This window comes from Pholis gunnellus (genome assembly GCF_910591455.1).
Source record: "Pholis gunnellus genome assembly, chromosome: 22".
Classification (NCBI taxonomy): Eukaryota; Metazoa; Chordata; class Actinopteri; order Perciformes; family Pholidae; genus Pholis; species Pholis gunnellus.
In genome coordinates, this window is record NC_136549.1 from 4097807 (window position 1) to 4109193 (window position 11387).

The 11387-nt window shown below is 42.0% G+C and overlaps 1 protein-coding gene across 1 annotated transcript; it reads right to left on the reverse strand.

Annotated features, from left to right (window-relative positions):
- Positions 1-8111: 8111 nt before the first annotated feature.
- LOC306713828 (serine/threonine-protein kinase pim-1-like) lies at positions 8112-9732 on the reverse strand (the record flags this gene model as incomplete). The annotated part of the gene is made up of 6 exons (XM_079183669.1): positions 8112-8212; positions 8330-8503; positions 8613-8793; positions 9221-9430; positions 9552-9596; positions 9700-9732. Coding segments are annotated over 6 exons (744 nt in total), but the record flags the coding sequence as incomplete, so codon positions are not given.
- Between the last annotated feature and the right edge of the window lie 1655 nt (positions 9733-11387).

The following is an 11387-nucleotide window of genomic DNA, read 5'->3' on the forward strand; positions in this document are numbered from 1 at the left end:
TACAGCATTTTTGTGAAGGATTCTTTGCCATTTTGTACACAAGTCATTTAGAATATGCTTTACAGTCAGCAATGCAAAAACAGAACAATATTTGTTATGCATATATGTTGATAGAGAATACTTTCTGACAGTATATTCCTGACGTAAGAATGCTCGGTATTAAATCCAAAGTAAAATATGTCTGTCAGTGGTTCAAAGGAGTCAACACTGTGAGGGTGCTGCACAAAAGTGATGGTTCCAGAGGTTGACATTGACAACATATAGTGTCAATGTTGCTATCCATTGGGAAATAAACAAGAGCAAACATTTTCAATTGAGCACAAACTCTAGGGTTTGATGGAAATGTTTTGTTTAGACTTGAGAAATAACGGATAAAAAGCATGATGCTTTCATAGAGGTATCGTGTGATGTATTAACTATTTTGTAATGAGCTGATTTTGGAGCCAAGATCTAGATTTCTACCTGATAATATAAGTTGTCCCTTCTTTACTTGTTTCTGTGCTAATTGGCATATTCTCTGGGGTTTGTCTATGCAAGGCATTCTGGGAAATGTTAAATCACCAAGGCTCTTGCTGCCTTATACCCTCTCCACTTGTCTCTCTTTCCCTGCCCTTTTCACTCTCCTCTGAACTTGTATGACTCCAACACAGTTGCTGTAGCCTTTTCTTGCCTGTCTCTCTGCTCTGTATTGCACACTGACCTTTTCTCAAACTGCTCCCCCGGAAAATTGTTCGTATTCACACTGAGCTCAGTGCCGTCATTTCACAACATCTGAAATGTCTTACACCTGACATTGGCATTTAGTAAAGGCTTCAGACACAATCTGAAGTTGGCTTCCCAGGTGTGGACTGCCCTCTATCACAGTTGCACTTTCCTGTCACACATTCTTGTTGAAATGACTCATTTCACAAATTTGTATGCATTCAATTTCTTTTTAAAGTCCCATAAATATACGTTGCCAGGTTAGGTTGACGCTTGGTTGACTTTTACACTGTGTGCAACGGATGGTAAATGCTGCTATGAGACCTTTTTTTATTTCCCTGCTCAACTCCATCACACATCGATGCGTCTAAACAAATATTGTTGTAGAAATGGACATAGTGACTCTGAGGTGTTCCCTCACTTGTCTCACTGGTGTCCCTGGGAGCTACAGCAGGTTGGAGTCCCCTCCATCATCATCAACTCTCCCCCAACGTATGGTGCCCTTCTCCGTTCCAGATGGTGCCACAACTTTTACGAGGGTCTTCGTAGAAATAGAACAAGTGTCTGCTGAGCAGTAGGCGATTTGGCCAATGGGCTCCACCTCTTTTGCTCCCCACATTGACTGTTTGTCTACATTTTACCGACGCCTTGTCATATGTGATTGGTCGATATACTCGAATTACAAATGAAAAAAGAATGCTTCCGATACCAAAATTGTGTCCTGTTGCCTTTTGTATAGAGATCGTAAGCGGGGTGGATGAGTAGAACCTGAGCGGGGGTAAAACAGTTTTTAAAAGAATGGAAAACATTTGACCACCAACTCTTTACAACATCCATTTATGTGAATATTTCATACATTCATACATTCTATTTAAAAAAAATTGATTGATGCAGAAAAACACATTTTAAACCGTTGTTTTGTACAGTGTTAATCTGAAATCAAACATATATTAGAGTAATATAGCAGCAGAGGACTGTTCTGACTAGTGATTAACAAAGCAGAATGTTTCATCGAAGGTGATTAATGTCGGCCTTATCGGCTAAAAGTCCAGCAGTCTTTCAAAGAAATAAATCAATTCCAATTGAAAGGGAAGATACGTTGGTGCAATACTAAATGTCCTATTGATCACATTTAGTAAATGTAAAATACATTTCCAAGAGACAAGTGACAGGAAAAGGAGGAAATAAAAACTGAGAAAAGAGACGAGGGAATATATATATATTTTTTTTTTGGAAAGGAGCTGTAAGCAATCTAATGAAATCACACATCCTATCAATATAAAAATCTATTATTTTTTTCTCCTTAACAGATCAACAGACTGGCATAGCCGTCTCTATAGAAGTCTTGCTAGCATGGCTAAAACGATGTATTTGTTAACACATATGAGAGCAGCATATAGTGGATCAGTACGGTCGGGAACATAAAGTGAGAACACAGAACAGTTTCATTAAATCTTGGCAGTGACTTCTTCAACCTCCTTTGCGTCTTTATCAAGAGATCAATGATAATTTATGGAAATAAAACACCTACATCACAGAGACATGCAGAAACTCATCCGCACTTCATTATCACTTCTTTAATTTGATCAGTACGCTGTGTTGAATATGATCTATAAATACAACTGCGTGTATAGTTAGAATGAGGATTTTTTTCGGGAGGGCAGACATAGACTTTCATTTCTTCAGCAGCAGCTTGAGACAAGCAGTGACACTGGTCAGAGGACACCGATTGAAAACCCAAAGCTATTCAGTTTACTATCATAGAAGGCTCAAAACCAGCAAATATTCACTTTAGAAAAGCTCAAACCAATGACTTTCTTCCACTCTTGCTTAAAATAAATACTTAAGGGTTAAGTTGATCAGCAGAACTGTTGCAGAATAATCTTTGTTGATGGACTTATCAGTCAGTTATATTTCAGCTCTCAGCTGTCAGCCAGGCAGGTCGTGACTTGTCCTTTTTCAAGTTACCAGGGCGTCAGCTGAAGCTGTTTGGGCCCCAACAGCCAGCAGCGACTCCCCTCCTCCTGCTTTCACAGGTCTCTAACATTTAAACCATGTCACAACACAACACTCGACTCTGATTGGGCCGTTGAAGGCATTGTGCGTCCTCAGATACCAATCTGTCAAGGGGTCTGACAGATTCAACACATCAACCTAAACAAGAACAGAAATGAAAACTGATAAATCGTATAAGCGATGCTATTTCTTAAAGCAAAAACACTGGTTTTCTTCATCTTCTGTGACGGTAAACTTGAATATCTTTGGGTTTTAGTGTTGTTTGAACCAAACAACCAACTTGATTATATCAGCTTGAGCTCTGTTGGGCCTTTTTTATCCATCCTTTTTATAACACGCGATTCATCAAGACAATAATCTACAATGTTATCCATAAGGAAATTATTAGTTTAAGCAACAGTAATTCACATCACAAAAACTTAGACTGCAGTTTTGAGGATGAACAGCATCACATTGGGTGTTATGCTCGTAGCTCAGCTAGCGTAACCATGGATGCTAAACACACTTTGGTCAAGAGTTTGTGAATTTGTCTTGAAAAAAGCATTTTTCAGAGCTTTAAGTTATCTACTTTTGATAGTATATGTGCAGTGCGGAATTGATATTAAATTATTAGAGCACCTTTTCCTCTCCAGTAAAATGCTGCTTATATTCATCCCTTACTTACATTGGCTTTAAGTGCATTCATAGCAGCTCACTTTAAATGTGCAACACTAAGCTTAATTTCTTTAATAATAATTGTTTGGGTAACAAGGCATGGAAGTTATAATGCAACAAAACACCGCCCCACAAAGGTGAACAGCTGCAACTGCATTTGGTTTTTTTTTAAGGTCAAAGGTCATTATAATGTACCTTTCTGAAAGTAGCTGTAGAACCTACTGTAAATCAGTAAAAAGTGAAAGCTAATTGGTCGTATTTTTGCAACATCAGTGCGCAGCAGCAGAGCTTCGCCTCTGACATTTTGGACTGAGGAGACTACCATATAATCAGTCAGTAAAACGTAACACTCACGACAACCATAAGAGATTTGAGACTTGACTTGGAATTGTCCCTCAAAGACTTTAGACTTGACTTGTCCCTCTAAGAATTGAGACGTGACTTGAATTTGATCCTCAAAGACTTTAGACTTGCAAAAAATGTCACTGGCTCATTGGCGTTGTCAGTCCTAAATGGCGGCAGCACTACCGGTTGTAAAAAAAGCCCCACAGTTTAATCTCTTTCCTTCTATACTCTTTGAGGTAGCTCATCCATTCATCCAATGGGGAAGTGAGTCAATAAAAGTAAGTGAATCTTTGATGACCCCCCTCCCAAGTCTCCTCTTGATTAACAGCACATTTAACAGCAGGACTCTCCTGCCCCCTCCACCTCCTGTTTCCTCCTCTCCAAAGCATTCTCTAATAAGGCATGCAAACAGAATATCAATATCACTTAGAAGGCTGATGGTGTTTTGATGCCTTCTTATTCAGATTCGACAAAGATTGATATTTCCGGTGAAAATCACCGTGAAATGTTTTTCTGTTGTGATAATTTGCATGAGACAGGGAGCAGGCCTCGTCCTGCTCCCTTCTCGTCTTCCTCCTTCCCTCCATCCGTCTCGGTGTAACTCATTCAGTCATCAGGTATCTGACGTATTAATCAATGGGACATTCATCGGTATCCTTTTTACAGAAGCTTTGATGGAAGATAAAGTAGGTCGTAAACTTTGGCAGTGACAGATGCAATGAATGCACAAAGCACAGGGGGTATCTGCAGCATATTATCCGCAGAAAATTGTATTTTGTTTTTTGTGCCTTCATGGAATTTTAAAATCAATCTGTTTGAAATGGAGAAGGCTTTCGACCGGGTCCCTCGGGGGTTCTTGTGGGGGGTGCTGCGGGAGTATGGGGTGCTGGACCCGTTACAACGGGCGATCCGGTCTCTGTACGACTGCAGTAGGAGCTGTGTCCGCATTCTCGGCAATAAGTCAGACACGTTCCCGGTGGGTGTTGGCCTCCGCCAGGGCTGCCCTTTGTCATCGGTCCTGTTCGTGACTTTAATGGATAGGATTTCTAGGCGCAGCCGGGGGGTGGAGAACGTCAGGTTCGGGGGTCTCAGGATCACCTCTCTGCTGTTTGCAGATGATGTGGTCCTGTTGGCCTCCTCGGATCGTGACCTCCAGCATTCACTGGGGCGGTTTGCAGCCGAGTGTGAAGCGGCGGGGATGAGAGTTAGCAGCTCCAAATCCGAGGCCATGGTGCTCTGCCGGAAACCGGTGGATTGCTCCCTCCAGGTGGGGACGGAGTGCCTACCTCAAGCGAAGGAGTTTGAGTATCTCGGGGTCACGAGTGAGGGTAAGATGGAGCGGGAGATCGACAGGCGGATCGGTGCGGCTGCAGCAGTAAAGCAGGCGCTGCACCGGACCGTCTTGGTGAAGAGAGAGCTGAGCCGGAAGGCAAAGCTCTCAATTTACTGGTCAGTCTACATTCCTACCCTCACCTATGGTCACGAACTCTGGGTCGTGACCGAAAGGACAAGGTCGCGGGTACAAGCGGCCGAAATGAGTTTCCTACCTTGGAGATAGGGTAAGGAGCTCGGACATCAGGAGGGAACGTCCAACTGGGAGGAGACCCCGGGGAAGACCCAGAACACGCTGGAGGGATTATATCTCCCAGCTGGCCTGGGAACGCCTCGGGATCCCCCAGTATGAGCTGGAAAATGTTGCGGGCGAGAGGGAAGTCTGGGTCAGCCTGCTTGGCCTGCTGCCACCACGACCCGACCCCGGATAAGCGGAGGAAAATGGATGGATGGATGGATCTGTTTGAAATATTAAAGTAAATCTCTTTGGGACACAGTGTTAAACTGAAATGCGTTGAATTGAAACCTCCCAAGTACATTGACATTTTCATAGACCAGTAAACACAAGACCTTTTATCTGTTTCTTTTGAATAATGGCGAAAGAAATATGAGTTTCTCTCAAAATGTACGGTCATCAGAAAGTTGGGTGCATAGTGGGAACATATTAGCCGATACGCCACTGGCAGACTACTTTGCCGGGAGGAGAGCAGACGGGAGCTCCGGAGAGGACGGCTGGCTTGTTGGTTAGCTAGCTTGTCCATCTCCAGAGCTGGCTAGTTAGCTAGCTAGTTTCGGAGCTCCTGCCTGCTCCCCCCGCAGACCAAAGACAGAAAACTGATGAGTCAGAAGCCATTGTAGTCCACCTCTAAATTAATTGTGAAGGGGAATCTCATATCGTTTTGAAAATATAGCAAGGCCCTTAACGTTATGAAGCTCTTTTGACCCGAAGAGATACCGCAATAAACTCCCTGCAATATCTCACTCTAATAAAATATCAATAATAATTAAAGCTGCGAGCAGCATTGGTCGGGCCCTCGCACGTTCACGCACATCGAGGGTACAGGCAGGACTCTGGTTGATGCGGCCATGCATTTCTGTGACCATCATACACTGCGTGCACGAGTTATATGATATTTCCTGTGTCGGCCAGCAGCGTAACAAGATCGTGTTGACAGGTCTTAAGCCTCAAATGTTTTGAGTGTACCTCCGATACAATCATAAATGTAAGCCTGTTAAGATCATAGAGAAAATGAATCTGTGTAAATGCGCTTCAGTGTTTGTAACATAACAGACTGTCAGTTTACTGGGATGGGGTTCAACTCCCTGCAGTGTCCTGATTGTATTTGGACTTACATGAAAGTTAATAAAACAGTAGTATCATTTGCTTTTACTTGAACACTTTAATTTAACACTGTTTTCATTTTAAGCTCTTCTGTAACTTTAGATTGTAGTGTGAAGCATTCATTGTGACATTTAACCTGATTCTCATGTAGAAGCTCTGGACAGATCATTTATACTAATGCCCACTGACATGGTTTGGAAAACCTACTGTTAAATTTTGGTCTCCAAGCATCTTAGTTTGCACATATTTAGATCAAAGAAGTCTTTTTCTCATGGTGTGCCCACAAACCCTTTTAATAAAATCAGTGTTTGGGCTGCTGTAATTATAAAATCTTGCTTACGTCGGTGGTTGCCAATAGGTGGCGCTATGAGTATGAGTTAATATTGAAATGCAGAAGTCCTAAAGTCATGACAGTCATCAAGCATGTCAAGTTTGGTGGACTTTAAGTGGGGGGGGGGGGGTGACGGCCCTGCAGGCGTGGCTGATTGACTGATGCAGAGCACCTGGTCCTAGAGGATAAAGTGTGACACACTGGGGACACATATTTAAAAAGTCCCTTTTGCATAAAAGGTGAACTTCAAGACACTCAACAATTTCACGCCTCCTGATACAAAATGCAGTTGCTCTGTGTTTTTTTGTTTTTTTTTACAAATTCAAAGAGACAAGATCATATTACTCATATCTTGCCTCTATTGATTGGTTGCTGGTCAGTTTTAGGGTTGATTGATTTTTGTATTTTTCTGATGATGTTTAAAACATGTAGTGGGAATTGCTGCTCCCCTACATACGAACACACTGTTGCCTCAGAGGCAGGACTCTCTGGCTGCTCCTAAATCCTGGATCGAGACCACAGTCCAGGGTCTCAGCTGTCAGGGCCTCAGTTCTGGAGCTCCCTGCTTGAAGATCTGAGGTTTGCTGCGTATTTTAAATCACTTTGTTGAGTTCTCATTTTTTATTTTGTTTTTTTTGTAGTTCTTTTAATTCCCTGAACTTATTTTAAAATGTAATCATGTTTTAGTCATGATTATTGTGTAAAGCTCCTTGTACCTTTGCTTTGAAAGATCTTTTTTTAGGCTTTTTTGCCTTTATTTGACCGCACAGCTGAAACACTTTTAATCAGGCCTAAAATGTTCAATGAAAAGTAAACAACACTCTATGTGTCCTTTATCTACAAATCCTGATTCACTTATAATTTATTTTTTCAAGATCATTGCTGTCAATATTATTTATTCGTATACCATATGTCTTTCACTATAATGGAGGAAAGAGCTTGAAAGTTCATTTAAAACTCAAATTTATTTTCATTGTTCAGTGTTAAATATCACATTATATACTGAATAATTTGGCCCAGCCCGAGCTCTCTAAGAAAACGAGGAAAAACTCCCCCAAATCCTGATTGCAGGAAAATGAGAAGAAACCTCGGGAAAGGCAATTCAGAGAGAGATCTCCTCTCCTCGGACGGCTGGGTGTGCTACAAGATCTGCAAAAGCAGGAGTTCCTCACGTTCTCCTTCCTGTCAAAGAGGCAGAGCAGCATTAGTATTTGAATGACACTTATGCATGACATTAGATAATATTAATATAATAATTCCAATTACTAACAGGCTGTTCTTTTTTAGCATAACGTTGTCCTGCAGAATGACGGTGAAGGAGTTCCTCACGTTCTCCTTCCTGTCAAAGAGGCAGAGCAGCATTAGAATTTGGAGGACAAATGTGTCGTGTTAGTAGTTTTCTGTGAGCCATGGGTGAATGCTGAGCTGCTCCAGGGTAGGACGCTGCATGGGGTCGATGGTCAAACATCTTTGCAAGAAATTCTGGCAATCTGGAGAGAAAGAAGGAGAAGAAAGGTGAGGGCAATGGCTACAGTGATCCATCAGAATGTCAACTGAAATCAACAGATATGTTTCTGCTGACATGTTCGTGAGTATGTTTTTCTTACCATCGGACAGCGTCTCGCTGATTCCCACAAGGTTTCTCAAGAACATGTTGGTGTTAAAATCTTTATCACAGTGGAGTGTATGAAAGAGGACCACTCCAATCTGCCACACTGTGGTGGGTCCGGCTCTGTACCTACGACGATCACACCACTCTGGGGGGACGTAAGCACGGGTACCTAGAAGATACAGACATAATAAGGTGATGAGGATGAGGAGCTGTGTCTAATTGTAAAAGTCACAGAAGGGTAAGTTAGTGAAGAGCAGGAGTAAAGCCAGACATCTTACCGCGGAAGATGCGATAAGAGGCTCTTTTCTTGACGAAGCAGCTCAGACCAAAGTCAATGAGGCGAACTCGCGGGACGTCCGACCTGGTCTCAATCAAGATGTTTTCACACTTAATGTCCCGGTGGAAAATGTTTTCCTCCTCAAGATCAATTGCTGCATCTACCAGCTGTTTCAGTATGATCTGACAGACAAAAAGAGAGAGAAATGAGGGATCACAGAGGAGGATGGTTTGACATGTTTTCATGGCTGTGACTCTGAGCTGACTACAACTACAAAACACAACGTTTCCAGAACCTTCTTTAAGCCATAGAAACTGAAATGCACAAGACGTTTTCAGTAGATTGCGTAAAAACCACATCTGTTTATTTTTCTCCTCCAAATAAGTTTAGTTGACCTGGAGCTTTGTCTACCATCTGTTTGACTGCCTTCACTACTGTTTCTTGATCCATCAGAACAATTACTTTGGTGAATACAATGTTACCATGATCAACAGAAACAATGACCTAAAAACTAGGAAAATAAACCTTAAATTGCAAAAGAAATCCTTTAGGTAGTCTCCAAGTTCCTATAAAAAGTTAAAGACACACAAGGATCCTCCAGCAGCTTACCTTGGCCTCCTGCTCTGGTAAGGAGCCTCTGTTGGTGTAGATGTACATTTGTAGGTCCTCGGCGGGGATCGGTCTCTCCATTACCAGGATCAGCTCCTGGTTCAGATCGTACCAGTCTAATAGAGACACAGGTGCTGACATCCCCACTGATCTACTTGCCAGTTTCAACATGATGGCAACCTCCACGGGCAGCTGCTTCCCAGTTCCATCCTGAAACATCACAACAGAGTGGAGGATGAGACAGAACCATGATTCATCCATAATACATTCAGAAACAGAGTGCAGTGTTGAATACAGAAGATTTTAACAGCAGCAGGTGTTGCTCACTCACCACATCGTAGAGAATGTTCTCCTTGGGAATGTGTTTGATGGCAACCTACGAGATACAAAAAAGACTTGTGTTAGCACTCCCTGACCATATCGTGTGTGTGTGTGTGTGTGTGTGTGTGCACAAGATTGTGTGTGTGTGTAACACTTACAGGTAGATTATCTGCTTTGCGATAGTGTGGAGAATTTAAGAATTAAAAGCATTATTTAGTAGAATTTATAGCACCCCTAGTGGTGAATGAAATTGTCACAATGATGAGAATGTAAATTATGTTAAGAGTCACAATATATTTACTTATGGAATGTAATATAGGTTTACAGGATGTTTACTTATAGAAGATATAATATGTTTGCAATAAGTTTACTTGTAGGAGTCTTTTAACATAATCATTGGAAGTGTTGAACCAAAGTACAGTCACATAGTTATGGGGGTTCTGAGCCATGAGGAAGAGACATCAAAGGGGACACAGAGGTGCTGGACAAATGGCCAAGGAAGGAGGAGGAGAACCGGAGACAACTGAAGGGAAGCAGACGGCCATAAAACAGAGAGCACTCCTGGGTAAGACCATGCGGTCCCAGGTCAGAGGTGATGTCAGAGGTGATGTCACAAGGAGGCCAGCCATTGAGATGAGCAGTGAATCGATGAAGGAGGCGTCAGAGCGATTGGAAGCCAATCACTGACCCCAGAAGACGGCCTTTGTGTTTTACGACAGATTCCGGACACTTTACGACCATCAAAGGACATAAAAGGACTGTTTGCGAGGACGTGCGCCGGGCCATGGTAGTTCGCTTTGCAGGATCCGACTTGGTCGGGCCTGTGAGGGGAGTTGCACGTGGTCTCTGCTCTCGAGATGCATACTATCGATAGTGTATTATAGATTATAATTGTCATCATCAGTTTACAGTCGTCATTGTTTAATTAAATACTGTTTTGAATTTGGACCGGATCGAGTTACTTTATGATGCGCCTGCGCAGAAAGAAGTAAACACAGCAGCGGCCTTGCGCTTCCTCCACCAGTTTCAGCCTCAACAATAGCCACCAAACACAGTTCCAAATCCTCCTTTACCAAGCTGATCCTTCTGTTTGTATTTGGCCTGAAATTCAGCTGAACAGAACAACACATATTATGTCTTAATACAGTTGTAACACCAAATATGTGCTACCTAAGCTCTAATATGAAACTTTCCTATATTATACTTAATATAGATCCTAATTGTACACTAAGATGAGGTCAAACCTTACATTTAATAATGATAATAACGTTATTTATATAGGACCATTAAAAAAAGAGTTTACAAAGTGCTTTGACAGATAAAGCAGCAAAAGCAAGGCAATAGTAACATCACTATACTAACCTCTAAGGCATCTACAGACTGACTGGTCTTCGTCAGGTCTGTCCTCTTCTTTTTGGTCTTTGGTCCTTCATCATCGGCGGCGGCCTTCCTCTTACCGACTCTCACATCCTCCACAGATGTATCGCAGCTTTCTACAGAGGAGAAAAACACCCAGAGGAACATCAACTGCATGGTATTGTTGTGTTAGCTTTTTGTAAAGACTTACACTGATATGTTAACACATGTGAGGCACATGCGAACCCACAGTTACACACCCAAATATTCTTTTAAGTGTGTTTATCCTGGATGTCATAGAGCTTTCCAGAAGTTCAGAACATTGTGTTTCTAAAGTTTTTATTTTGTTTGTTTTACAGTCATTCGTCATCAGAGATTGAGGATACCAGCCAGACTCTGCAGTCAAGTCCTCTTTCAAGGTGTTCTCTCTCTTTATTGTTTTCATTCATGTGAGTTCATGCAGTTCAAATTAACTATAAATGTGTATAAG